Source organism: Colletotrichum destructivum, chromosome 9 (assembly GCF_034447905.1).
Source record: "Colletotrichum destructivum chromosome 9, complete sequence".
NCBI classification, from domain to species: Eukaryota; Fungi; Ascomycota; class Sordariomycetes; order Glomerellales; family Glomerellaceae; genus Colletotrichum; species Colletotrichum destructivum.
In genome coordinates, this window is record NC_085904.1 from 2,765,880 (window position 1) to 2,792,648 (window position 26,769).

The 26,769-nt window shown below is 56.5% G+C and overlaps 7 protein-coding genes across 7 annotated transcripts; 2 read left to right on the plus strand and 5 right to left on the minus strand.

The window, feature by feature from the left end:
- Positions 1–128: 128 nt before the first annotated feature.
- Positions 129–1,737, minus strand: CDEST_13947 (Putative zinc-binding ribosomal protein). The gene is made up of 5 exons (XM_062930103.1): positions 1,599–1,737; positions 1,169–1,260; positions 1,003–1,067; positions 739–858; positions 129–673 (listed from the first exon to the last, which is right to left on the minus strand). The coding sequence occupies exons 1-5, from the start codon at positions 1,600–1,602 to the stop codon at positions 634–636; spliced, it is 321 nt and encodes a 106-aa protein (XP_062786154.1). The 5' UTR covers positions 1,603–1,737; the 3' UTR covers positions 129–633.
- Positions 1,738–3,890: 2,153 nt separating this feature from the next.
- CDEST_13948 (uncharacterized protein) lies at positions 3,891–8,087 on the plus strand. The gene is made up of 3 exons (XM_062930104.1): positions 3,891–4,125; positions 4,203–5,878; positions 5,958–8,087. Exons 2-3 carry the CDS (start codon positions 5,466–5,468, stop codon positions 7,867–7,869), a joined length of 2,325 nt encoding a protein of 774 aa, XP_062786155.1. The 5' UTR covers positions 3,891–4,125; positions 4,203–5,465; the 3' UTR covers positions 7,870–8,087.
- A 3,711-nt stretch (positions 8,088–11,798) lies between these two features.
- CDEST_13949 (Putative Cellulose-binding domain, fungal, pectate lyase PlyH/PlyE, pectin lyase/virulence factor) lies at positions 11,799–13,589 on the minus strand. The gene is made up of 3 exons (XM_062930105.1): positions 13,410–13,589; positions 12,761–13,299; positions 11,799–12,669 (listed from the first exon to the last, which is right to left on the minus strand). Exons 1-3 carry the CDS (start codon positions 13,490–13,492, stop codon positions 12,098–12,100), a joined length of 1,194 nt encoding a protein of 397 aa, XP_062786156.1. The 5' UTR covers positions 13,493–13,589; the 3' UTR covers positions 11,799–12,097.
- Positions 13,590–14,184: 595 nt separating this feature from the next.
- Positions 14,185–14,708, minus strand: CDEST_13950 (uncharacterized protein; the record flags this gene model as incomplete). Its single annotated transcript, XM_062930106.1, has 1 exon — positions 14,185–14,708. The coding sequence occupies exon 1, from the start codon at positions 14,521–14,523 to the stop codon at positions 14,185–14,187; it is 339 nt and encodes a 112-aa protein (XP_062786157.1). The 5' UTR covers positions 14,524–14,708.
- Positions 14,709–15,148: 440 nt separating this feature from the next.
- Positions 15,149–17,098, minus strand: CDEST_13951 (Putative L-lysine 6-monooxygenase/L-ornithine 5-monooxygenase, FAD/NAD(P)-binding domain superfamily). Its single transcript, XM_062930107.1, has 2 exons — positions 16,477–17,098; positions 15,149–16,424 (listed from the first exon to the last, which is right to left on the minus strand). The coding sequence occupies exons 1-2, from the start codon at positions 16,944–16,946 to the stop codon at positions 15,263–15,265; spliced, it is 1,632 nt and encodes a 543-aa protein (XP_062786158.1). The 5' UTR covers positions 16,947–17,098; the 3' UTR covers positions 15,149–15,262.
- Positions 17,099–19,164: 2,066 nt separating this feature from the next.
- CDEST_13952 (Putative Cytidyltransferase-like domain, rossmann-like alpha/beta/alpha sandwich) lies at positions 19,165–22,097 on the plus strand. Its single transcript, XM_062930108.1, has 4 exons — positions 19,165–20,440; positions 20,533–20,883; positions 20,979–21,381; positions 21,476–22,097. Exons 1-4 carry the CDS (start codon positions 19,887–19,889, stop codon positions 21,611–21,613), a joined length of 1,446 nt encoding a protein of 481 aa, XP_062786159.1. The 5' UTR covers positions 19,165–19,886; the 3' UTR covers positions 21,614–22,097.
- A 1-nt stretch (position 22,098) lies between these two features.
- CDEST_13953 (uncharacterized protein) lies at positions 22,099–24,351 on the minus strand. The gene has a single exon (XM_062930109.1). The coding sequence runs from the start codon at positions 22,920–22,922 to the stop codon at positions 22,611–22,613; it is 312 nt and encodes a 103-aa protein (XP_062786160.1). The 5' UTR covers positions 22,923–24,351; the 3' UTR covers positions 22,099–22,610.
- Between the last annotated feature and the right edge of the window lie 2,418 nt (positions 24,352–26,769).

Consider the following 26,769-nt stretch of genomic DNA (forward strand, 5'->3'; position numbering starts at 1 on the left):
ACACATACGTTCATTCTAAGAACGTTACAAATGACGCATGACGGGTGCACGGCAACCAAGGACTGAAAATGATAGACAGGAAGCTTGATACACTGGGCATACGCGCACGCGCACACACAAATACACACATAGACGTCGGAGAACCCAAATGAACAATGGTAAAACGTTTCTTCGTGACTCAGTTGTATGATTGACCGGCTGAGCCTTTAGGGAAAGGCATCTATCTTCTAGAGACCACAAGCTTCAGGAGCGTGGACAAGGTTTTCTCCCCCCGAAAGGGACTAGGTCATCCCACCTCGAGCGCGATGAACGCCCTCAGGACAACCCATTTGTCGAGTTCCCCACGCATCCCGCATCTTTCTTCTTGTCACTTTTCGGTCTCTCTCTCTCTCTGCAGGCGCGCTTGGAGCGCTAACAGATGGCAGGGTTCGAGGTTGAGGGAAGGGAAAGGCTTTTGATGTATGCGTTTTTTTGGTATCCGTTCGCAAATCAGGGCTTTTATTTGTTCCCTATGTAGTGTTCCGCAAATGAGAACTGGTAACCCTCTTCGCCGCCATTGTTCCAGCCTGATGATGATCCGTCGTATGCCGTGAAAGGAGCCATAAAAGTCGGTCGACCGAAAACACAACGCGTTTAGAAAACGAGGGCAGCACCCTTGGTCTTCTTGTCACCACTGTAGAGGTTGTCAGCAATCTGGACCCGGGGGACTCAGGCAGAGCAGGAGCGGTGTCAGCGTACCCCAACTCGAAGTGCTTGCAGCGCTTCAGGGCGAGCTGAAGCTTGGTCTTGCACTTGACGCACTCCAACCGCAGGACAACCTTCTTGGTGGTCTTAGCCTTCTTGTGGAAGACAGGCTTGCTGTGGTACTGTCAGCCTTGATCTGAGCACACGTTTGTCCCGGTGAAGAGGAGGGGTTGACCACGTAGCGTGGTAACATTGGATCCCCCCCTCCTCCTCAACCGGGCGCCCGTCTTGCAACAGACGACAAGTGTGTAAACGTACGTCTGACCACCGTAACCGGACTGCTTTCGGTCGTAACGTCTCTTTCCCTGCGCGAACAGCGAGGCCTATGCAAACAACCATTTAGTAAATATGTTCGTTATGTTGGTCTCGGAGGGGGGCGGTGCGTCGCTCGTTTCGTCCGTTGCGTTTGTTGCTGGGAACGTACCTTGCCGGCCTTGTACTGGGTGACCTTGTGCTGGGTGTGCTTGCGGCACTCCTTGCCCTTGCAGTAGGTCATACGCGTCTTGGGAATGTTCACTGAAAACCCCGAGTCAGCTCTTGGTATTTCCTTCATCAAAACTGAGCCATCTCGTAAGGTAGAGTCTCTCGTGGTTGCAGCCGGATCGATTGTCCCTCAAGTCTCAGTCGTCCATTTGATGACCGGCGCCATGGTGTTGTGCGCGGGTTGGTTGTGTGTCGTATCGAATATCGTTGATTTCCCCCCTCCCTCGTGCCCCAAGTTTTGTCGATTGCGCATCGGTGGGCATCGCAACGTTGGCGAAGACAGTAATTCCTCTTGTTTTTCCCATATCGAATCCGGCTGGTGGCCACGCAGAGACTCAAAATGCAAAAGGCTCATTTCAAAAAGGACCTACCCATCTTGGCGGCTGTTTGGTCGATGTCGCTTGCCGGAGTGTCGTGATGATGGAGTGGAAGATTTGGCTGGGGGCGTATCAAATTTCAAAAAACAAAATTCTGTGGGAGGGCAGGTGCAACGAGGCGATGTGGCTGAGAGAGGCGGGGCACAGCCACATCTCCCACCATTCGGGCTATTTCACGTGACTTAGGTCGGCCCTGTCTATCAGTGTGCCGCTGGTTTCGCTTGGTCCCACCCTACTGCCAGCTGTGTGCCAGCTGGTCAATAGTAGTCTCTCTACAGGACGCCATCGCAAGGCCAATTATCGACAGCTTGATTCCTTCTTTTTCCCAATCCCTCATGTTCACTCTCTTATGCGGTTGGTGCTTGGCATTCTCAGCTCCGTCCAGGTCCGTTCGGCACCACGCGCCGTCTTTAACCTTATGGCCAAGAGTCAATCGTGCATCTAAACATCGAGACAGTCAGACAGTCCAGATCTAGGGCAAGCATGATGATCGCGGGAAAGCACCGCGCGTCAGAGGACCGTTTCCCATTGTAGAACACGCAATCCTCTGTTTCGACGTTCGCCCTATCTGGAAAGTCCCAACTCGCTGCTTGCGACTCGGACGAGTTATGGCCGGCGCGCAAAGACAGAAGGCGACAATAGACTTCTCGTCCAACGGTGCAAGGGCCTGGCCGATGCCCTCCCTCCCGTCCGCCCTGACACCATCTTTCTTCTTCAACCCTTCACGACTCGTCCCCCGGCCGCCCGGCCGCCTTCCCGAGTGTTCTCTAAACCATTTCAGCTGACAGAAGATGCCATTACACCATGGCACAAGCATACTGCTGTCAATGGCTGAATGGCAAATGCCACCCCCCAGCCGGGACTGACGTCAGCGATAGTTCAACCTCTGTTATCCTATGGTTTCCAGCTTTGACCTTGTACGGCATTCTATTCGAAGCCCAGGGGACTCGGTTTCGGAAAAAAACTCTAGAATCAAAACGGTGACGCGATGCCGCAATTACGGCTCACGCGGGCGCCGGAAAGGCCTGGCTAGCATGACGCATATTGATTACCCTCTATTAGACTCTCGTCGGAATCACCATCGTCGTCTTCCACCAAGCAAGGCTGACATTCTTTCCTACGCTGGCTTCCTGGTGGGAGGCCGTTAGGTTGGCTGCTCACCTCGCGACGAACACCTCGCTTGGGAGGCGCTCGGCCGAAGAGCCGAAATGCCACGATGGCTTCCGTCGATGGTGGCGTGCTCCTAGTGGGACGACTAGCCCCTTGATAGAAGATGCTGTTTGGTTTTCCCGCAACCACAGGACACGGCCTTGAAGCCGAAAAGAATGATTAATCAACTTGACGTACGGTAGGCTGATGACTTCAACCCACACACTGGTCAGCCCGCCAACCATGGACCTCTGACAATGTTGCGCCGACTTGTCGAGCAACGGCTCTCATGCCATTACCTGGGGCAAATATGATGGCTCAGATCCTAACAAGTGATTCAGCGCCTGCCCTGCCGGGACACCCCCACGTCTGTGCTGAGTGCTCTTCCATCCGTGAAGAAGCGGAGCGCATAGACCTCGAGATGACAATACTACGCCTGCAAATAGCATTACAGGGTCTAGCAAAATCCTCGACAGCGTGACGGCCGGAGTGCATACGGATGAAACCTCCACGGTGGTGACGGGGGAGCGAGTGCCCTCTGGGTACAGGCGGTACTGGCGGTACTGGATTGCAGGGCAGCAGCCGGCAGGTCACCCACGCCTTCACCATTCCAGTCAAATGCGCAATACGCAGTACAGTACTTCCATGTTGTGGACCGGACGATTCAAGGAACAAATTGTAGCAAGACCCGACAGAAAGGACGTCCGCCCTGCTTGAGGCCAAAGCTAATTGTGCCGGGACAAAGGCGCTGAGTGGACGAGGCTGCGTTCGGCTCACCGTCAGATGGCTTTCCGGGTGGCGTTCATTACGACGACGACGTAGTCTCAGACCAGCAAAAGATGGATGGGGATTCGTCCAGAGGAGACAACAACGCGACACGCCAACACACACGAGACACAGCGGCACAGATGACGGACCATGGCCTTCCAGATCCGGTCCTCCATGCCTGCGGCGTATAACACCAACAAAACCCGAGCCGCATCATGGACGCGGGGGTGGAGGGAGGGCAGAACGGGGTTGCCGGCACTGGGACTCCGGAAGTAAGTGAGAGCCGCAGTCGAGGAAATGGAAGCACTGCGAGACAACAGAGCAACCACGCGGAATGTAATGGAATGAACTGGGGCTGGAGCGACGAACCGCGACAACGCCGTTCCAGTGCCGGTTTTCCCCTCTCTTTTCTCCCCCAGGACCGCGCCCATCATTTTTCCTTTATTCCCCCCTGTACCCCCTTTTCCCCTTCCCCATTCTTAAAAGAGTCCTTGACAAATCGCACCGCCAGACTCGCAACGTGGGTTGAGCTTGGCTTGAAACGTCGCCCAACGCCGCAACGTCGACGGTTTCAGATGCACCAGCTACCGTGCGCTTGAACCACGTTCCTTGCATGTCGACACCTTAATCGACCCCCCCCCCCCCCCCCCCCTACAATTCACCTCCCGTTGCTTTCTTTAGCATCGGCCTACAACCACCCTCCCTGTTGATGACCAGCGTGTCGCGGGCAGAGTATTGTATTGTACTCTGTACAGGTAGGGGAAAGGGAGGGGGGAGACGGTTGTAGTTCCTGGCCTTACACGTACACATACGACGTACACCGGACGGAACTGCGCATAAGCCAGGGCCCCACAGGGGACGCGCAACCCTTTCTCAACTTCGAGTCTCTCTTCCTCTTGTTCCGACTCCCTACTCGCAAGGCACCGGTCCCGTGCGCTCTGATACAGGTCCGCGAAGCCTTTCTTGGCTTGCGCTACACATTCGTCCGTCCAACCCGCGTCCAGCTTACGTTTACGTCCCCGGCTGTAGCGGCCATCCGAGTATCCTCACCAAGATCTTTCTTTGTCTCTCTCTCTCTCTCTCTCTATCTCTGTACCTCGGATTTGGGGACGAAACGGCTTGGAATTTCCCCCAAATTCCTCGTATAGCCTCAGTAAGGCTATATACTGGCGTATTAAGACGCGCATTCGGACTTTCGAGAGGAGGCTGGTCCCCGAATCATGAATACGGGACCTGCCAAGCTGCGTTCAATCCAAACGATACGATGATGGGCTTGGAAGTTGGGGAAGGGATGGAAGAAGCACTTGGTCGTCTGCAACGCTTGAGGCTCATTGGTCCCCCTGTACTTGGCTTGGCGGCTCATGGCCCATCCTTGTTCTCGCTCCCCGCGACGTTGGGAGCTGAGACAGGTTGGCGTGGGAATGGTGGACAGTCAAGTCAGAGCCAAAGAGGCAATGAGACCCGGCGGCCCCCGAACCCTGGACGTCCCAACTAACAGTCTTGCTAACACCGACTTCTCTCTAGCCCTCTCCTCTCTTCCCGCAGATCAGCCCGGCCAGCGAGACCCCACACACCCCCCCTCCCCTGGCTGCCGACTGTTCGGTCCCATCTGCTCGCTCTGTTGCATAATGTGCAAGTGGCTTGTGTCTTCTTTACGTCCAACATTCTGTGCAGGGAGATTGCTTGTTTGAAGACCAGAAGAGAGAGGTCTGAGCCGGCATCTGGACATGGAAGCCGGAAAAAACGTCACTTGCACAAAGTTGTGTTCATTATCTTAACAGTATTAACATTCACCCATCCCCTCCTCGTTCTTCTCAATATATCCTCTTTGCATTCGAACTTTTACTTTTCCTTCTCTTTCACTAGGCCCAAGTTCCATCACCAAATGTTTTTGTGATACCCCAGATACCCACTCCCAACCCTCTCACTCTCACTCCGGCAACCATGGAGCGAGCGCATTCTCTTCTCACCAGCACCACCCGATCCATTAGCAGCTCGCGGTCCAGTACTCGCTCGTCCCGCTCAAACTCATTACTCAACACAACACCCAGCCCGGAGAAGGGGGAGTTCTTCCTCCCCGCGCCAGCCACCACGATCTCACAGCCGAAAATCAGGGTGCGGGCGATACTAGGCCACTGCCTGTATCGTAGGGTCGTGATATGGACCGTGACGATATCCATGCTTATCGCGCTGGCGTACCTCAACACGCCCTTATACACACGAGATGGCAAGATCTTGGGAGATGACTACAGGATAGGCGGCATCGGGGACTCCCCGAAGAAGCATGGCAAGCCAGCACCGCCCGAGGAAGACCTCATCATCGACAGTGACATGCCGCCATGGCTCAAGTTCAAACAGTGAGTTCCCGCGCAGAACATGTATACACAGGAAGTGTCCAGCTCCGCCGAGTCGGTTTCACTAACACCGCACGAAAAGCCTCAACGGCTACTTCAACGGCCTCAAGTCCATCGTCCCCATCGCCAACCACACTCCCGAATACCCCAACAATTCTTTCCCGGCACCGGTCACAGCCGTGCCCATTTACCATGATACCCCTCCCGCCCCCACCCCCTACGCAGCTCACCCGGATTACGCATCTACAGAGTATCGGAGAGAATACCACCCCGTCCGCGAATGTTTTATCGACGAAAACGACAAGGTTGCCGTCCCGGACATCTACGCCTTCGACGGCGTGCCTCAGAATCAGCCTGACCCGGCCATCGGCTCGCACACTGTGCTCGGCCTTCGCAATGACGTTTGCTTCGATCGTTTCGGACGCTATGGCCCCTACGGTCTCGGGTACAGCATCAGCGAGGGCGGCACGTCTCAGGGCCTGGATACCGAGCAGGAGGGCGCCGAAGCCGTCTGGGCCAAGACTGGCAAGATCGACTACAGCCGCGTCGACTGGGGCGACGCTCAGGAGCGGTGCGTCGAACGCAACAGCGCCCGCTTCAGCAACGGCACGGGGGATAGCAGCTACGGTTCCAGCCACAGCGAGCCCGAAAGCACGGAGAGCGGCGGCCTCAAGAAGACGGACCGTATCGCCGTCGTCGTCCGCACCTACGTCGGGTTCGAATGGACCCAGCTCGCCATTGTTAACTTCCGCGCCATGGTCTCGGAGCTCTCGCTCAAGTCCGGCGGCGAGTACACCGTCCACTTCCTCCTCCACGTCAAGGACAACGAGGCGCCCATCTGGTCGGATCCGTCCGTCATCCAGAGCATCCTCGACGCCAACGTGCCCACCGAGTTCCACTCCATGTGCACTCTCTGGTCCGAGGCGGAGATGAAGCTGTACTACCCCGGCCACTTCGCCGACGCCATCGAGAACCCGTCCAATGGCGACATCCACGGCGTCTACCGGAGCGCGCAGATGCCCCTCCAGGTCTTTGCCCTCCAGCACCCCGAGTACGCCCACTTCTGGAACTGGGAGATGGACATGCGCTATATCGGCTCTTACTACGAACTTCTCGACCGCCTCGGGTCCTGGGCCAAGGCTCAGACCCGGACCCTTCTCTGGGAGCGGTCGGCCAAGTACTACATCCCCGCTGAGCACGGGTCTTGGGACGAATTCGCCAACATCGTCGAGAAGGAGCTCAACGCTTCCGGCCGCCGCGCCGTCCTCGGCCCCCAGATCTTCCCCGGCCGCATGTCGCTCAAGAGCGAGGAAGCCGGCGCTTCGATCCTACCCCCCTCGTGCTCCCGCGGTGGCGATCCGTCCGAGTGCGGCGTCGGCGAGGAAGCCGACCTTATCACGCTCAACCCCCTCTTCGATGCGGACGAGTCCGGCTGGGTGTTCGCCAAGGACGTCACCGGCTACGAGATGGTTTTCGCTCCACCGCCGCGCCGATGCGCCATCGTCACGGCCTCGCGGATCTCCCGCCGGCTCCTCGCCGCGATGCACGAGGAGATGTGGCGGATGCACCACAGCATGTTCTCCGAGATGTTCCCAGCCAGCATGGCGCTGCACCACGGCTTCAAGGCGGCCTATGCGCCGCACCCCGTCTTCTTGGATCGGGCGTGGTATCCCTACAGCACTATCGAGAAGGCCTTCAACGGCGGCCGCGACGGCACCACGGGTGGCCACGGCAGCCCCTTTGATCTCAAGAACGAGCACAACCACAAAGGCACGAGCTGGTACTACAACTCCGAGTTCGCCGGCCTCCTGTGGCGCCGGTGGCTCGGGTACGCCCAGATGGACGGTCGCGGCAACAACGGCGGCCGCGCCGGCGAGGGCTCCCTCCGCGGAGGACAGGACGAGGAGTCTCACAGGGACGGCTCGGGTCGGCTGTGCATGCGCAGCATGTTGTTGCACCCGATCAAGTGGGAGAACCCGGGCGAGAGGAACTGAAGCGCGTGTTTTCTCATTTTTATATTTTCTTGCGGCCAAGGCATTAACAGCCAGGACCATAGTGTCCTGTCTAGTAACCTCCCGTCATCGATATCAGGAGCCGTGGGAGAAGCGTGTTCAAGGGTTTTGTTTCCCTTTTTGAGCAAACATTGATTCCATCTGCTTGTACGGCCCAACTTTCTAGCATTTACAAAAACCTCCCCCCCCCCCCTTCCCTTTTTCATAGAGTGTACATATCGAGGGCAAAAAAACGGGGTTTTTGGGGCGGAGGCCATACCAATCGTGGGAGCAAGCGGGATCTACGGTTGAAACATAGCATTTTCCATTTCCTCTTCAAGGGATGAGAGACAGGAATCATCCATTCCGTTGATACATCACACACGCACGAACAGCCGGCAGTCGAGAGCCATGTTTCTGTTTGTTTTTCTTTGTACATAGGAGCGCGACAACCCACCGTCGCTCCTTCTTTTTTGCAGGTTGCAAGTGGGCACACACACACACACACACACTCACACACTCACACACTCGTACTCAAATCACACGACATACACAAAGAGATGATGAGGGGGAGTATTGCGCGGCGTTTGGGGTAAATTGGATGGGAAATCGGGGTGTGAAACTAGTTCTGTTTTTAGCTTTTTTGGGGTGATTGTTAGCGAATGAGCCAGCCAGAAACTTGGTGGCGAAGAGAAGACACTCTATTCCTCACAAGCAGATGGATGCGTTTACCAACCTCGGATGTGACCCCATCTCAGTCCGATGATGCCATGTTTCTCGTGTATGAGAGAGAGAGAAGCCTTGCCGGCTCGTCCGTTCTTTGGCCTCAGTCATCCAGCATTGAGGACTCGGAATACTGCCCCTCTCGGATTGACGAGGTGGTTGTTGCAACGACTGACGAATGACGTTGTGTCCTTTGTTTTTTTGATAATTTTTGATCCCGGATTCATCCTCATGTCCGGTTAGACTTTATCTCCCATTCATCCGTTTCCCCCATGCCTCAACCGGCACTTTACCATCTCCATGCCCACCGGCCCCGGCGAGGCTTCCCCATTTCACGTGGCAGACAAGGGTCCGTCAGCCCATCACCGATGCCCTCCTCGCTCCTCAAATTGACGGTGCCCGGGGGTCCTTGTGTTTAGCTTTGAGCGAGCTTTTCGCCGGGAGGGATACGCTTGGGGGAAGGGGGGGTGAAGGGAGGGGGGGGAGAAGATTAACAGGGAGACTCCGGACATCTCAAGAGGGCGAGGGTACACGGCAGGGATGGCCCGGAACGTCTGTTTTCCTTCGGCGTTCTGGGTCGGCAGTTCCCTGGCCTCCTGTCCCAGACGGGGCCGAAGGTCGCACACGGAGTCCGCGCGGACCGGGTAACAATCATACAGGTAGGTGGGTGTATGCCCCGTACGAAGCTTCCTGTATGGCGTACCCACCTCCCCCCTCGTACAAGAGCCATCTTGGGGCCTCCGGATGAACTGACGTCGTCCCTATTTCGGATTCGGGGATGAGGTAAGCCACTCTCCCCTGGCTTGTTGTGTTCCAGACAGATGAAGGCGATCGGTATATGTGGCGACAGGTATACGCGGCAAGTGGCCAGCCTCCCTCGTCTTCCTTCGAGCGATTTCCCCATAGGCGCTGTGATATAGTTATGCTCAATCGTAAACGCGAGGGTATGTGGTTTTTCTACCGACGTCTCTGATTGGCGCGAGTAGTGCTATTTGACTTTGTCGTGTCTTTGAGTATCTGCAAAATATCGGATTCCTCGCCACGCCCAAACGCTTTCGGGGTCTACATCGTACTTTGAGGGCAGGGTCTCTGTTCCCCGCTTGGTGGTTATCGGATTAGCCCAGGTTGACTCACGGGTTTTCAATGCTCGTTCCAAGTTGGGCCATCAAAGTTGGTCCGACCCAGGGGGGAGGGAGGGTCGACGAAGACGAGCTGAGATAGTAGGTTTATGTAGCGTGTCTATGATTTGAATGTCATGAGAGATGCAGAATACAGAGGGCAACTGGAAGATAGGTCTAAATTGGTGACTAAATTCATCTCTGGCCTTCCGTCCCCTCTAATTGGGGAGAAGGAGACCATCAGATAGACCCCAGGGCCCCTCTGGCAGAGCTCCGAGGGGCCATTATGTGCCACAAATGTTGGGGATGAAGCGACCAGACGCTCAGCGAGACGTGGCTACAGGCACATGCCATCCGCAAAGATTCACTGCAAAAAAGACCAGGCCGCAAGTCGTGGCGTTGACTTGGCACGGCCGGCAGAGTTCCTGATACCACAACCTTGCGGTCCCTTTTGGCGGGAGGATTGAAGTTGCGAGACTAATGCTGGTCCAAAAGGCCGGGCATCACGCAGTGTTTGAGCTTGTTGGCGAGGCGGTCACTGCTGGTCGGCATAAGAAGGGAAGCATCATGTGTGAATGACTTGTGTGATTGGACTTGGAGTTGATTAACGCCTTGGACGGGTCATACAAATGGTCTTACGCCTGATACATATAACCAACGCGTTATTCTCCTCTGTAAGGCCTTACATTACTACTACTACTACTACTACTACTACTACTACTACTACTACTACTGCTGCTATCCAACCACTCCCCATCGAATCATGACCCAATACCGACAGCACAAGAACCAACCGGGGGTTGGTGAAAGGCCGCCAGTTCTATCATACCCACGGTCTCTTGACCATCGTGCGGCACATGGTCAGCTGCGACGGCAGGTGAAGAAGATGGATGAAGAAGAGGAGGAGATATCCGGGGGGGGGGGTAGGGGGGGGGGGGGGGGGGTAGGCAGACATATATGTCCTTCCTGGGTAGTCCCGAATCAGCCACAACATGGAGAGCGAGTCCAAGACAAGAATCAGAGCGATGTTTCCACGACGAACCAAACAAGGCAGCACTAATGTCATGTCAGGAAGCCGTAATCAACTACGGGAGACGGTGTCAGGGCCAAAGGCATGGCATAGCAAGAATGGCGCGCATCGTCAGTCCCCCGACGGCAGGATGGATAAAGGAAGGAACAGTTATCAGTTGGCCGGCTTGCAGATGGTGATCTGGAACCCTGCCCATTCGTAATGATGTAGGCAGGAAGCAGGCAAGCAACCGACGGTTAGTCTTCCAGGCGTAAGGCCCCCCTCCCAACATATCCTATATCGATCATGTCCCTATCAAGACGTCCAAAGTGTCTGGTATCACGCCCATCAAATGGTAATACCAATGCTGTAGGAAGATGGATTGAGCAACGTCTCAGAGGTGGGAATGCCTAGGGAGGGGATAAGTTAAGCATGATTAGTGGCACCAGTGATAGGGGGTAGACACAGAGACCTAGGCAAGGCGTAGGGTTCTTGAAGCCATCTCGGCTCTTTACGGGTTTAGGAGGGCATCGGAGAATAAAAGATACCGTACGCTGCTGCTAGGGGGAAACAAGCATTTTTTTCGGCCAGGCTGGTCTAGCAGCCAGGTGACAGCAGCGTTAGTTGAGGCCCAAAAGTCAAGCGTGACAACAGCGTGATGTTTCTTCACTCAAAATTTAATTAGCGCCCTCCATCCCAACAAAGGGACAAAAAAACATACAACACCAGGTATTCGCTGGTCGTCACCGACCCAACTACTAATCCGGCCCTCATTGGCTTATCTATGGGAGAGCGGACGGGATCCCGAGTTTTCCAATGGGTATGGTCGTATGTGGGAGATCATGCACTGCAAGTGGAATATCAAGGCAACGCTGAAAACCACATCCTCGCTAATTCAGGCCTGCGATCGAGGACCCCAGAAGCCACTGTAAAATTCAAGGTACACACACACACACACACACACGTACGTCTTCTCACAGACTACGCCAGTCGTGTCTCTGCGGGACTGAGGAGCCGTATCACCGTCTTGAGGCTACAAAATTGGCCGGCAAGGCTTAACGACAGCAAGTGATACCAAACTGCTCACATTCCACATCACACAGATGCCCGACTTTCTCCCTACGATGAACATGTCGTGAACCAGATAGAGGTTTCCCGATTTCACAATTGAATTGACGAGAAGACATGCCGTATGGAAACCCAGGGGTAAGTCCCCGCGGTTACTGATTCAAGAATTCAGTAGAAAGATATACACACGTAAAAGTATACACGAAGAACCACCATCATCGCATGCCTTCCGCGGCCGTCTAGGCCTGGAAGGCTCACCGATGTCCTCACACTATACCCTTAAGAAGATGGCGACCGGGGCAGACTGGAAAACCTAGCAGGTCTCGGACAGGCCCGAGACGGAGCAGAACTCGGCGTCGGGGCCGGAGCCGATCTTCTTCGGCTCGGCGCCCGAGTCGTTGCCCTCGTAGCGGTCGCAGGTCTTGCCGGCGTTCTGGCACGTGTCCTTGACGGTGCACGTGTCGCCGTAGTTGGTGTTGATGCCGCACAGCACACCGCCGTCGACGGCGACGACGTTCTCGATGATGACGTTGCGGGGCCCGCCGTTCTGCTTGCAGTTGCCGCAGTTGCGCACGAGCTTGCCGTAGTCCTCGACGTAGAAGTCGCGGATCGTGACGGTGCCGCGGCCGTTGAACTGGACGACCTTGTCCGAGGCCTTGAAGGCGCCGCCGCCGATGATGGTCGAGCTGCCGGAGTCCTGTTTGAGGGTGATGGCGTCTTCGCAGACGTCCGAGTGCCAGACGTTGATCAGGGTGCAGGTGCCCTTGCAGTGGACGCCCTCGGCCTGGCCGGGGCCGATGATGACGTTGGAGAGGGTGGCGCCGTCCTCGAGAACGAACATGGCGTCCTTCTCACCGGTCTCGGACTGGTCCTTGCAAACTGCGGCTGTTGAGAGAGGAAGAAGAAGGCATCAGCACCTCTTGCTTTTCAAGAAACATTGCTTCGGGGGGAGGGGCCTGAGGCTTGAAGGACTTACGGGATCGGTCGTAGAGCTTCATACCACCGTCGAAGTCGCCGGTGACGGCAATGGGCTCGTCCGTGGCGACGGCGCCGGAGGACTGCGGCAGGGTCTTGGTCACGCCGGAGGGAACGGCGATGACGGTTGTGGGGCCCTGTGTGGCGGTGACGAGGGTGGTGGCCGGCGCGGAGGTGGGGACGGGGTCCTCCTCCTCCTCGGCAGCAGACGAAGTCGCGGTGGCGGCAGCGGTCTCGGAGACGACGGGCTCGGTCTCGGCCGCGGAGGTGGTGGCGGGGGCCTCGGCGACGGGGGTCGAGGAGGGAACGGCGGTGGGCTCGACGGTGGAGATCTGGGGCGCCGAGGGCGTCGCGCCAACATCACAGTCACCCCCGCTGTTGTTGTCGTCGTCGTCGTCGTCGTTGCCACTCACGGGAGGCTCCTCTTCCTCCTCCACGGGTACATCCTCGTCGGCGCCGGTGACGCACTGGCTGTACCAGTCGTTGTAGGAGACGCAGCGGGCGCCGGAGACGCAGGTGGTCGGGCCGGTCCAGCCTTGCCTGGTCATGAAGGAGCCATGTCAGCCATGTTGGTCCAGTGTTCAAAAAAAGGGGAACCGGTGCTTGAGAAAGGGGACCCGAAGCATATCGTGTAGGATGGCAATACTTACCCGCCACACTGGCCGTAGAGAGTCGCCTGGGAGACGGCAACGGCGCTCAGCGCCGAGAGGGAGAGAAACACGGAAGTCTTCATGGTGATGCCGGGTTCAAAAGGAACGACGAAAGATGGAATGAACGAATGATACGATGCTTTTTATTTTGCAAAGAAAAGAGTGAAGGAACTGAAAGGAAGGACTATCGAGGAATCAAATCTCCAAGCTCACCACCCAGGGAGAGAACCGGACCAGAGATACCTTTTTATCTCTCAGCATCGCATCTCCCTCATCCAACTAACACGAGCATCAAGCCAAGAAGCCCATCAGCATGCCAAGACCGCGAGATTGGCGCGGCTGGATACCTGAACTGGAACTGGAGCCTCACCTGAGAAGGACTCCTATACACCGCCGCGAGGGAAATCTCTTGTGCTGTGGGCGAGTCGTTTCTTTCCAGTGATATCATGCGGGTACCTGCATGGGGAAGCCCACACACACTTAGACATCATTCACCAAGCGGCCAAGACTAGTTTCTCGTCGGGTGGACTCACTATACCGTATAGGCGAGAGTGAGATAGGTAGCCAAGGCGGTCCCTCTCGAGGTCGCACCGATGCACAATTTGAAAGAAAACACGGTATAAAAAATTCAATGTTTTGAGTGTCATGCCCAACACACTGGACACGTCACGAGGTTTTCGCAGAAATGCAGTATGATAGAGGTCTCCAAGCCGATAATCATCCCATTAACTAAACTTGCATCCTCTCGACTTGGACAATGAGGGCTGGATATAAGTCAGAAATGAGGGGGGAGTTTAGGAAAATCTGGGGGCGCCAATTGAGACAGGGTGAAAGAGTATACAAGTAGCCCCCCCCCCCCCCCCCCCCTGCAGCGAGATTGGGCGATCCGCTTGACGCCGAGCAAATGAGCAAAAAGAGGGGGGAAGAAAGCGACAAAGGTGCGAAAATGAGTCCAAGAAAAATGCTCATCACCCAAGAAAGAAGGAAACAAACCCCTCCCCGGACCCGAGGAGACGCTGGACTTGTGTGGGGGGCGGTGCGGCGGGCGGCTCAATTTCCCAAAAGCCGTCACCCGCTTCTCGTGTCGAGAAAAGGGGAAAGCGCTCCGTTTCATGCCATGCGCCAAGGCGGCGGCGGTGGGCGAGCGACGGTGGTGGAGGAGAAGGAGGAGGAGGAGGAGGAGGAGGAGAAGCAAGAGGAGCCGGAGAGAGGAGGATGGATGGATCTCAGGATTCCCACCAAGGAATAAATTGTGGATGACGGGGTGAGAAGAAAATTTCTAAGAACCCCAAGCATCTCCGTCGTGTTCGTGTGTGTGTCTCAGGGGCTCATGACGTCCGTTCTCTGGATATAAGACTGACCTCCCCCCGTAGATTGAATCTCGTTCCCAAAACACGGGTCTTAGAAACACGCGGTGGCGATTCGATTCGTTGGGCGCGCGCAACATCCCTTGGCTTTTTTTTTGAACCCGACGAATCGGATGGCGAGGCGGAGCTGGATCTCCCGATCCGGGGGGGGATGCACAGGTCATCCACACTCCAGCCCGGCGCATGTCCCCGTCCTTCATTTCAACATGCGCCGGACGGTGCGCGCCCCACTCTTTCGGACATGCGGGTGATCCCGTCGGTTTGCGCAGAGAGCGCTGGTTGTCTCGTGGTGTTGTGGGAGAGACATAGTAATCTGACAAGACGTCTGTCGTAAAGCGATCTGGGGGACACGAGAGACATGGGCTTCGGACCATGCTTGGAATACCTAACCACCTAAGCAATAACAACATACGCTCGTAAAAAATATTAAAAAAAATAAACTTAAACTTGGATTCGTTCATCTCTTCATCGGGGAGACTCTCTCGCTCAACAGTCTTCCCCCCCCGCCGCCACTAGGCTGTCGAACCGGTTCCCCCTGCCCGTCACAAACCTCATCTCCTCGTTCATCTCGGGATCGTCCAACGAGTCGCCCGTCCGCTCCGGCAGCAGATCCTCGATCGCCCACGCGACCCTCTCGGCACCCGCTCGCGCCCCCGCGAGGTTGGCCGCGCCGGGACCCAACCTGAGAGCAGCCATGCGGCCCGTGACGAACAGCGGGACGTCCTGCGACCACATCAGGTCGTCCGTGATGCACGGTATGCCCCCGTGCCCGTGGATCGGGTGCTCCCTCAGCATCGTCTGCAGGTACGGCAGCTTCGCGTAGTCCGTCTGCACCCCCGTCGCGAAGTAGATGTAGTCCATCCCCGGCATCCCCTCCACCGCCGGCTCCGTCCTGACATCCCAGACCTTTTTGCCCGCGTCGTAGTGCGCCTCGACGAGCCTCGTGTTAGTGTGAAGCCCGAGCGTCCCACGCGCCATGTGCTGCTTCAGCCGCTTCTGGTACGGCGGCGTGATGCTGCCGCCGCCCCGCGCGCTCTGGATCTGCTTCAGCCGCTCCTCGTCCGAGTCCGCCGACCAAAAGTACGCCTGCTCGACGTTGCGGAACTTGCCCATCCACGAGAGATCGATGTCAAACGGCTTCACCTTGCAAGGGCCCCGCATGAGGTGCCAGACTTTGGTCACGCCCCGGCGGATGGCGAGGTCCGAAAGCTGCGCCGACGTGAGGCCGCCGCCCACGACGAGCACGTTTGTCGTCTTGCGCGCGGCGATCTTGGCCTGTACCACCGGGTCCGGGAACGTCTGGATCTGCATGCTGTGGCAGACCTGCGGGGGCGTCGCCGACGAGCAGGCCTCGCTGTCGAGGCCCAGGACGGGCGGAATTGTGGGCGCGTTGGCCGGGCCGACGGCGAGGACGACTGCTCTCGCGTAGTGGGTGCCCTTGTTCGTGCGGACCGCGAAGAGCTTCGTGTCCGGGGACACTTCTTTCATGATGCGGTACTCAATATCCTCAACCTTCTCGTTCTGGATGAGACCCTCGCGGAGGCCGTAGCGGTCGACGATGCATTCGCAGTGGTTGGCAAAGAGGGTCGTGGGTGGTGTGAAGTAGTCCTTTCGGTCTCGCTCGTCCACCTCTACCACGGCATGCTGTCTGGTTACACGTTAGATCGAGGATGAACCGGCAGTCCGGGGGTGGGACTTACTTTGGGTTCCGCGACTTAAGCCTCGCCTTGCGCAGGTGCTTGCTTATTTCTTTGCCGACACAGGCCCTCAGCTCTTGGAGCTCATGCTCTTGGTTCCGCTCATGGGCCCTGGCGAGCAAGGCATCGCGATCGCTCGGGTCGACGTGGAAGAACATGGGACTGCGGAGGTGAGTGATGTCGAAGGTCTTGAAGAGACGGTTCCAGCGGCTCAGCCACTCGTCCCCCGTGGCGTCCAGCACAAGCGTCGAGTAACGCTGCCCCTGGCTCGGCGTCCTCTTCTCGATGATGCTGCCGTTCCTTCTGTTTTTCAGGGGCATACGACGGCCGTACTTGCGGATCCAGTGATACCGCTGATGCTCCTCGTCCGTGAAGAGGGCCGAGGGCGAGTGCTCGCACAGCCGGGAGGCCACGGCTAGGCCACAAGGGCCGGCGCCGATGATGACGACGTCGTGGATGAATTTTTCAGTCATAGCAGACTATCCAAGAAACATACGAATGAGCACTTCTCGCGGGGTAACGAAGAGCAAAGAGGGGTAGGTAGCGAGGCAGGTCGTCTCCTGCGCCGGGAGACGAGGGGGGGGTTTTGATGCCCATTGTGCCATCTCTCAGCCCACCGAGGGAGTCTGTCATCAGCTGGAACCGTGATACCTTGATGGCCAGCCGTTCATTGCTCTCAAGGCCAATGAGAGGCGAAGGTGGTTGTGGTGATCCCTGTCTTGGGTGTTTTTGATAGCCCCGATATGGGTTGAGGACCTTGATGGGCAGATGTATGGGGAAGGACGAGGCAATGACACTTGGGCTTGAATCATTCCAAACAAACTGCCGGATCTGAAGAAGCCCATGAAAAGGTTGGCTGAGAAGACTAATGTCTTGGAAAGGAAGTTCCGTGCAATATGCCTGCATCGCCTCTGATTGATAATTATTCGGCAACAGGACGGGTATCGTCAACTGAACCAGGCCTGAGATCATTGTGTGATGTGGTGGATAGGCTAGATAAAAGTTAATAAATAACAGAAAGAATGCAACAAGGTGCATTACTACTAGACCGTCCCTCAACAGCAAGGGACTTTGGCGTATCTATCTGTCTGTGTCTTGACGCGGCAAGTGGCCGGGTTTTGGGCTCCATTCAGGGGACCACGCCGGTGGTTAACCGGAGACCCACCACTTCCGGCATCCGGGCCGCTCGGCCACGCCCCAATTCCCCGCACCCGGACTCCCGTCCCGGGTCGACGGACTTCACCGGCCGAACCGAACGTTTCTCTCCGCGGCTGGCGCGCGGCCGTTCGAAGTTACCCGATCTCGTTGCAAACAATCGATTCATGCATCCGTTACATCCCGGCGGGGACACCGCTTCGAAGTGGGTCGCAACGAGAGGACGCATAAATCGGCCAAATTGGTTCGATGGAGCTCGCATTGTTCAAGGTTTCCGAAGCTGAGAATGGAAAGTCGAAGAAGAAAGCACCGTAAAAAGCCGCAGTTTCGATGCGTTTCGCTCTAGCCCTACAGGTAAGATACCGACCGTACTTACCTACCTAAGGCGAACAGATGCTCAGACAGTGACAAAGCCATTACTGGTCACCTGACATGCTTCTTATCTCCGAATCCGTATCCGAGGTTCACCCGGGTCCAAGACATCTCCCAGCTGGCAGGCCTGTCAGTCTGTCACTGGCGGCGTCCATCATGGTAGGTACGAACACGTACCCCGTCTCTTCCAAGCGATGGCTCCCTTCCTTCCTCCACATGAAAAAAACCCACATCCTCCCCAACAGAAATCTCGTCATCCCTGCCGGGCAGAAATGACCCGCAAAGGGTTTTCGTGCCTTTGGCCGATTGAACCATTGGTCGGACGCTAGACCAAGCCACGGCCGGGCCTCGAGGACCTTCGCGACGTAATTGTGCGTGCATTGCTGCATTTGCGCATTGCGCGTGTACGGATACCGCTCAAGCCACAGCAGGATGACGCCACTTCCTTGCACAACGCTGCCAATGCCAATTACGACATAATTCCTTGTTTGTCCTTTCTCTCTCTCAAGCACAAGCACGAGCGTAGGTACAGGCGCAGGCATGCACAAGCTTGGGACAGCAATTCGAGCACAAGCTGTGAATTGCCCTTGCCTTCGGGTCGGGGTCTTCATGCTCCCCCCCTTTCAGTCAAGCTACCCCCCCGGAACCCGAACAATGGGGACTTGAGACAAGGGGGAGGCGCAAACACGGGCCCGGAATTCTCTTGTTTGTCTCTCTGAGCGTTGAAAATAGGAGAGGAAAGACAAGGTTGCTTGCTGTCCCTGCTGCCACTGCTGCTGTGGCATACTCGCGTTGAAATTGGAACCGTGGTCTTTTTTTTTTTTTTATCGTTATGATTTTAATTATTTTTATGTATGCGGATGGACATGGTGGCGGCGTTTGTCCAGTCGTGCGTGACACGCGACTGTGCCTACTTGCTACTAAAGTAAAGCAGGAAGGAGCGTCATCCATGGGTGAAAAGCTCTGGTCTAGGAACCTCTCTCTGTCTGTCTCTCCCGCGGGCACGCAAGCATTCTTTCTGCCAACGCCAGCCTCCATTTTCACGCGCGCTTGAAGAGTCTGCAACGCATCTCCGATAGTTCACTCTGTAGTCATAAGTCCAGCCTCTTTGGCTTTGGTTCGAACCACAAGTCCACAACCCGTCATCTACACTGCCAAAACCAGCCTTTAAAGTTTTAACCCGTGGTCCGTCCGGAGTAGACTCTCCCCCCACCACCGCTAGCTGCAGGTCTGGTTCCGTGTCATATGCGTATCTGGTCTGCTCGTCTCCGATCAAGCTTGCAATCTCTCACTCACCCGAGCACTTCCTACTGGGCTGGCCTTCCCGTAACCGCTCAAGTCGTACGTTTCTATTCTCTTCCACCGCCTGCGTTGGTCTGCAGCAGCTTTGCTTCGCTGGCATTGGACACCAAACACACATCCAACACAGCCCAGCCCTCTTGCCCCCCTGCACCGTCCTGTCTGTCCTCTCGCCCTCTCTCGTCCTCTCTCTCCTTCGCTCGCTCTCCAGATCCGTGTCTCGGTCCGTTCATACGCCCACGACATACATCATCATCATCATTACCTCCACCCACCCTTGTTAACATCCTGAACCAAGGCACGACACCCACACACCCGCGAGGAAGGGGAAAAAAAAGAGACACCAGGTCCCAATCCAAGCAACCTACCTCTTGCAAGCCAATTTTTGACTACCCTACCAGCCTACGACATAGTCCGTCGATCTCCTGGGAACGCCTCCAATTCGACCCATAGCCCCCTTCCTTACCTAATTCGCCAATAGTAACTCCACGTGCGAGCGAGAGGGACTTGGTCAAACGACAATTACCTCCACCGCTAAATAACTACCATCGACCTCCCAGTCCCACGCAACACACACAAGCATCACAATGTCCTCCCCCTCAGGTTCCTCAGCAGCAGGCAAGCGGAAACGGACGACGGCCACAACGAACCCTACAAGCATGCCTGACGCCGCCCACACCGCCGACGCCGCCCTCCAGGCCTCGTCGCGCGACGCTTCCGGAGAGGAGGGCGACAGCACCGCCCCGGAATCCGGTCGCCTCGCCGGCCACCGCAAGTCCGACTCCACCTCCGCCGGCCACCCGTCTAAGCGTCAGCGTGCCAACTCGGAGCGCTCCCACGAGACGACGAGCAACACCAACAACCAGACCGCCACTTCTGCCGCCGCGGCGCAAGACCACTCCCTCGACCCGGGCGAGCCCAGCGATACCACCGAGGCCAGCGTCGACATCGCTGAGCGCGTCGGCCGCAAGAACAGTCGCAAGCAGGTCTCGATAAAGGAGGATGAGGACAAGGACGAGGCGATGCCGCCCCCGCCTACGGGCAAGCTCACACACCCTGTGGGCTTCCGGACCAACGACCCTCCCGCCGGCAGGCCCGTTAGGGTATATGCTGACGGCGTCTTTGACCTCTTCCATCTCGGGTACGTCGGCAGCTCTTCTCCTGCACTCTGTCTCCCCTCCTTTTTTTCCCCGTACAAGTACAATGTGTAAGCTAACCCGTCCCGTCATCCAGTCACATGCGCCAGCTCGAGCAAGCAAAGAAGGCCTTCCCCGATGTGTACCTTATCGTGGGCGTCACGGGCGACGCCGAGACACACAAGCGCAAGGGCCTAACAGTCCTCTCTGGCGCCGAGCGCGCCGAGACGGTCCGCCACTGTAAATGGGTGGACGAGGTCATTGAGAACTGCCCGTGGATCGTCACCCCCGAGTTCCTCGACCAGCACAAGATCGACTACGTTGCCCATGACGACCTGCCTTATGGTGCCGACGAAGGCGACGACATTTACCGCCCCATCAAGGAGGCCGGCAAGTTCCTCGTCACTCAGCGCACCGAGGGCGTCAGCACGACGGGAATCATCACCAAGTATGTTTGGTCCCCGGCTCTTTCTTGTCCCCCATTCCCCTCCGCTCTGCGATTCGAAGAAACCCCAATGGCTAACATTCCGTCCCCCCAATCAGGATCGTCCGCGACTACGAAAAGTACATTGCCCGGCAGTTCAAGCGTGGCACCTCGCGCCAGGAGCTCAACGTCAGCTGGATCAAGAAGAACGAGCTGGACCTCAAGCGCCACGTCCAGGAGCTGCGCGATAATATCCGCACGAACTGGTCCACCACCGGCCAAGAACTTTCTCGCGAGCTCCGTCAATTCTGGCCCGCATCGCGTCCCCAGTCTCCCGCCCCGGCCGCCCGTACCTCGTACATCCAGAACGGCGACCTCCTTGCCGCCGCCAACGCCAACGCAAGCAAGTCGCGCTTGAGCGTCGAGATCCCCACTACCCCCGGCGGCACACCCGCCGCGACCCAGTCCAACGATTTTATCACGGGTTACGCCCTTGGCCTCGTCGGCGGTGTTCGTTCATGGGTAAGTTTCTTCAACCTCAATTTTTTTTCTTTTGTCACGTCCGTCACACTTGATCCACTGGGGCGAGATTTGCTAACGTGTGTCCGCTCCGCAGATGACCAAGAGCAAGAGGAGCGACCAGGACAGCCCGAGCCGCCGCAACAGCGACGACGACTCCGAAAGCGACGGCAAGAGCCCCCGCGGACGCGTCGTCCCGCAACAGTCGGCCGCCGCCACGGCCAGCGCCTCATAATACGTGGCTCTACAAGTTGGCTGGCTTATCATCACCGCCAGAACTATCGACGGCACGCTGTGCCCAGCGTGAGCCAGCGCGACATTGCCCTCCCAACCTACCTTACCCAGTAACCTAATTACGGCTGTATGGGAATGGAGATCTCATTGTCCATGTGCGAAAGACTGACTGATGGGGCGAAGTGGGAAGAAGAACAAAGACTGAACGGCTATACACATCGGAAAACGAAACATGATGCCGGAAATCCATCTTGGGCTACTGCTGTATTTATTATTGTTATGTTTCTCATCGATGACGGGGTAAGAGGGTCAGAGACAGAGTGACAAAGGCGTTTCGACTGTTATTTTTTCATCCTTGTTTACCGTTGTTCGTTCCTCCATGGGGGGAGTGAAGTATCCACGAGAAGGAATCGCCCGCCTCACTTCCCCAATAGAGATCCGCCACTATTACATATGTTATCTATCTAGGTATGAAGAGAAGAGAGAGAGAGAAAAGCCAATTTAAATTGCCAAAGGGGTTCGAATGCAAGTAAACATTTGTGATATGGACATGTCGTGTTGACGAACGGACGCACTTGCTGCGCGCCCGCGGGCGAGAGAGCTCTCCCCAATGTCCTACACGCAGGGCGGGCCGATGGATGTCGTCTGAAGAGCGGTTTCTTTTGCAGCAGGAGGTTGCGACGCCGTCGGCGAGGGCGAGCTGATGGTACCCGTCCATCACAGGGACACGGCCGAATAACGACGACGGTCGAGCAGCGAATAGGTGTGGACGGGCGTCGGAGTGAATGATACCCGTCCGGCAACGGACAACCCCAAAGAACAACAACAACAACGATCTCTCATCTCTTGACGGTTGGGGGCGCCGCCCGCCACCCGTTGGTTTGTCGAGCGCGGCTTTCCCTTTACGGCCGTACCCGCGATAACAATCTCTCCCCCCATCGGACTCGGGACCTACATTGGCAAGAGGGGGAAGGGGAAGGGGGGGCATCACCATCGCCTCATCGCATCACAAGACCGGATAGAGCGAGAACAGAGGACTCCAGGGATAGACCCGGCTCAAAGAAGCCGTCGCGGTCGTTGGCTGCCCCTTGCTTCATCCCGCATCCTTCCCACCCCGCGCCCCACGAGTCTGGCGCAACAGGCAGGAACCGCTCCGTGCTGGCCCCCCCAGAAGCTTTATCTCGATTCCTTCGTTCGCCTTGATCACGCGGGTCAGATCTCGTCATTGCCGTACCGCGGCCCAATTCTGGTGTTGGAGCCGTCTGCCTGCCTTGAGGGGGGTCCACTTCCAGGGCTGGACCTGCTTCCATCAAGGAGGGGGGCGTGTGTACGATGTATGTGTGTTTGTGTGTGGCGTGAAGGAGCTCGACCTTTGAAGAAAGCCTAACAAGTCTCGTTGGTGTAGGGTCTCATCAACCTGACCAAGGTCCCACTTGATCCAGTCGGTTTCCTGGCTTCCCTGGGGGTCAGCAACTTGTTTCATGTTGGCATTGGCAGCTTCATTCCTCGACGAGCGGGCCCGTCCAGGCCTCTCGGGCGCGGCGAGAGGCTGAAATCTTGCACCGATGGGCCGTGGGGTCGGCTTGACAGAAGACATGACCCCATCGAGGACGGCTGTGGTTTGGTGGCGATGTCTGTAAGAGCTCGCAGCAACTCCCGGAAGACGGTTGCCTGGAGACTAAGCGCATCGGCTCCGCCTGTCGGTACTGTACACTGTACGGCACGGGTTGCAGTCCGGGCCTAGGTCAAGAATCGGGTCTCGCGGAGTGGCGTCGAGTTGAAGAGACTTGGAGGTTGTTGTATGGCTGTTCCAAGGAAGCTATGCGGGTAAAGGTTGGAGGATTCCGAGACCTTGCTTCCCGGGGCGGGGTGGGGTGTATGCGGCCACAACCTAGCCCCTCTCTGTTGGAAGCTGTAGTGACTATCATCTTGGCAAGAGATTAGGCAACACCCGTTGCTATCTCCACCATGTTCGATCATGACAGTGTCATTCCAGGTCACCTCCGCTCGAACTCGGGGTTGTCAACTGATTCGAATGGCGAAGAAACGGTACATCACCTTACGGCCGTGGACGATTGAGGCACAGCACTTGTTGCCTTCTCGGGGCCATCCGTTGTCGCCCGTTATTTTGGAACACGAGATTCGACGTTGCTACTACCGTTCAGCTCACGGTTTGGGGTCTGAGTCTCGAGGTTGCAGCACGGCTGAGCTAAGACGGTCACAAGTTCCTCAAGCAAGGCATGCCGGCCTGGTCGGTCGCTTAGCACATGGGCGAGGCTCGCCGCAGCCCGAGTTCAGGTATGGTACCTGCATATCTACAGCCATCCGTGATTTAGGAACAGCTATGCAGATGACATGATGTCACAGGTCGTCGGGGGGGTGGTTACTGATGCCTGGGCGTAAGCGACATCGTGGGGGGGTTCGATGCCGTCAAGCAGGTGTACACTCAGCCGAAGCTTGAACACGAGGCGCGGCGCATATGTTCGCGCGAGGCAAGGAGAAAACCTGTGCAGAATGCGAGGAGCTGGGCTTCCGGAAAGGGAAACTGCGTGTATGTCTTGGAGCAGGTTGTCGGCTGCGCTAATTTTGGCGCCTGGCGCGTCGCTCGATAAGGATCAACCTTGAGTTCGGGGAGCGTGAATGGTCTCTTGGTCTTGGCCGGTAGTCGAGAAATGGGACCTGTCCGGGGCTGGAGACCGACTTCTTTCTAGTGTAGCCGCCCGTGGTGGGTACTGGGGGCTGAGTCTGGCGATTGTGATGGGATGTGCGTGACGGGAAGGCTGAGCCACGAATCCTGCGGGTGAATTGGACTGGACGGGAGTGCGGATATCCAGAGCCGCGTCGCGTGGGTGTTGCGGTTACCCCACGCGCAGAGGCGGCTTGAATACTCTGTAACCCGTGTAATCGCACAAACTGCGCTGCCACCCTCAAGTGTTGGGTGGAGTGCACACCAAAAGATCCGTGTCTCTGCAATCTCGGATTGCAGAAATGTCATCGAAACACGACATGTTGGGTCGTGGTCGTGGTCAGAGCCCACTCGTCGGCTGAAGTAAGGCCCCGGTCCATCAACCACCTCGATGCGCCATTGGTGGAAAGTCGTTGACGGGAGTGATCCCACGCCACGCCATGTGCTGAACATGCCCGACATGCTTTAGTTCGCAGGAACCGCGATGAATCCCACACGCCACGGGCCGCTTCCCTGGGATCCAACAAGCAGCTGAGAAGCTTTGACATGATGAACCTGTCAAAGCACCGACCTGGATTCGGCCGTTGCCTTGCAATGAATGGCTAGTCCAAAGGCGGACCATGTTCCACCCAGCCATGCCGGGAAGTCAACAACGATCAAATCGATTACATGAAGTCGTCGCCGATGACTTGCAGCGAGGCTGTGAGGATGCAGAGCACCATTGATAGCCCGGACTGGTATAGTACGATCAGTGTCGGTGGCTGGCAGTTGCCCGGCTGGTGTCGATCCTGGAGGAGATCTGGCCCTAGGTAAGGTAACGAGCAGGTAGCACTGGTACTTACTTACCTACCTACTAACCTTAGGCAGGGGACCAGAAACGTGGTTGCCACCAGCGCGGGCAGTGTAGGCATTGCGGAAGGTGGGCATCCAACCGAGAAGGAGCTGCGTGGTTCGCGGCTCGAGGAGCAGCACTGTGGCAGCTCGAACTTCAGATGACACTGACATGACCAACTGGTTGGACCCGGCTGCAGACGAGTCTGGGTGGCAGTGGCAAGGTACCGGGTGGTTGAATACCAGTTGCCGAATTATTCTGTAGCTCGCCCGGTCGCCCTTGCGCTGAGTGGCTGGTACCTGTGTACAAGGAAGTAGTCATCCCATACCTTTGCACCATGCACTACCTATCTTTAGAGCACTCTTCGGTATCTGTGTAAACTCGGCATTTCTTCGCTAAGCAACATTCGTCGATTGTTCCTCAACTGCTCGCCGCACGCAGATATGCGTCGTTCAGTCTTTTGTACTGTCCGACTATTTGCTCGGGGGGCCCTGTTCAACCCTTGCAAGCATGAACCCCAACGTCGGGTCTTCGATCTCCACCATGCCGACCCACCACTGCCCTCTGTAAAAGCAGATCGACGAAGTCGAAATCCTCGCCCGGATTTCCGCGCTTGAGAATGGGGGATTTGGTAGCAACCTGATCCCTTCGGTGCTGGATCGCTTCCAAACCGACGGACCAAATGGGACACACCTCGTGTGCCGTCACTACAGCCAATCGCGTCACCAAGTGCCCCTCCACACGTTTGCTCTCCCATCTGGCTTGGGAAACCTAGCGACATGAGTTTTACTCCCTGAAGCCAATATCCTTCTCACTGATTTTGGGACGGCCTTCTGTCCTGCAACGGAGTCGAGATTGAATTCTAGATGCCTCTTCATATACAACCACCTAAAGTGAGATTTGAACCGACAGAGCCCTTGTCGTACGCATATGGTATCTGGAGTCCGGGTGTATGATCTGAACGATTCTGGGAGACAAGTGATTGTTCGGGCCGGTCGACACTACAGGGAGATTTGGACTTTCGATCAACGATTCGAAGATGCAATTCAGACGCCAAAACGGAGAAGGGGAATGAAGGGGTCGATATGGACGGGACGGATGCTCTTTGTGATGTCAAGAGCTATGTTTATCTTCAGACCGGGTGGTCGTCTGAGTGCAAGTCAAGTATTGCAGATGGAGTGGATGGGGAAGTGGGCAAATCCAAAGGCTGAAAAAATTTGGATTCATTGCCAGCTTTTTTGACCGCTTCTCCGCAGCAGCCACGCATTTGAAAAGTCTATTCTGCTACATGTTGCCTATTAACGTACTCCGAAGAGACTGTACGCAAATCCCCATTAAACCCAGGACGTGATGATATGGGGTTGATTCTTTTCCAAACTGTCTCCCATCAGGGGCTTTGCCGAGGTGGGGCGCATAATGTAGCACAGTACTGAAGGTAATTTTCAGTTCCTACCTTCCTAGGCAGCCGTTAATTGACATCGAGATGCAAATTTTTCCCTTGGTCACGGTTGTGGCGCACATCGACTGCCAGATGCGATGTAGTAGTGCACAGCTCGTGGGCCTGAATGGCATGGCAGACGTCAGTCGGTTCCTCTCCGCGTTCGTGCTTGTAGCCTAGACAGGCCAAACAAGACTTGAA

Coding starts and splice junctions, on each gene's coding strand:
- CDEST_13951 (XM_062930107.1), bottom strand. CDS start 16,946: ATGACTGAAAAATTCATCCACGACGTCGTCATCATCGGCGCCGGCCCT. Junction 16,425..16,476: donor CTTAAGTCGCGGAACCCAAA/GTAAGTCCCACC, acceptor ACGTGTAACCAG/ACAGCATGCCGTGGTAGAGG.
- CDEST_13949 (XM_062930105.1), bottom strand. CDS start 13,492: ATGAAGACTTCCGTGTTTCTCTCCCTCTCGGCGCTGAGCGCCGTTGCC. Junction 13,300..13,409: donor CTCTACGGCCAGTGTGGCGG/GTAAGTATTGCC, acceptor CTTCATGACCAG/GCAAGGCTGGACCGGCCCGA. Junction 12,670..12,760: donor GAAGCTCTACGACCGATCCC/GTAAGTCCTTCA, acceptor CTCTCTCAACAG/CCGCAGTTTGCAAGGACCAG.
- CDEST_13953 (XM_062930109.1), bottom strand. CDS start 22,922: ATGGAAGCAGGTCCAGCCCTGGAAGTGGACCCCCCTCAAGGCAGGCAG.
- CDEST_13952 (XM_062930108.1), top strand. CDS start 19,887: ATGTCCTCCCCCTCAGGTTCCTCAGCAGCAGGCAAGCGGAAACGGACG. Junction 20,441..20,532: donor TTTGACCTCTTCCATCTCGG/GTACGTCGGCAG, acceptor CCCGTCATCCAG/TCACATGCGCCAGCTCGAGC. Junction 20,884..20,978: donor ACGACGGGAATCATCACCAA/GTATGTTTGGTC, acceptor CCCCCCAATCAG/GATCGTCCGCGACTACGAAA.
- CDEST_13948 (XM_062930104.1), top strand. CDS start 5,466: ATGGAGCGAGCGCATTCTCTTCTCACCAGCACCACCCGATCCATTAGC. Junction 5,879..5,957: donor CCATGGCTCAAGTTCAAACA/GTGAGTTCCCGC, acceptor CCGCACGAAAAG/CCTCAACGGCTACTTCAACG.
- CDEST_13947 (XM_062930103.1), bottom strand. Junction 1,068..1,168: donor CCCAGTACAAGGCCGGCAAG/GTACGTTCCCAG, acceptor TTGTTTGCATAG/GCCTCGCTGTTCGCGCAGGG. Junction 674..738: donor TGCAAGCACTTCGAGTTGGG/GTACGCTGACAC, acceptor CAACCTCTACAG/TGGTGACAAGAAGACCAAGG.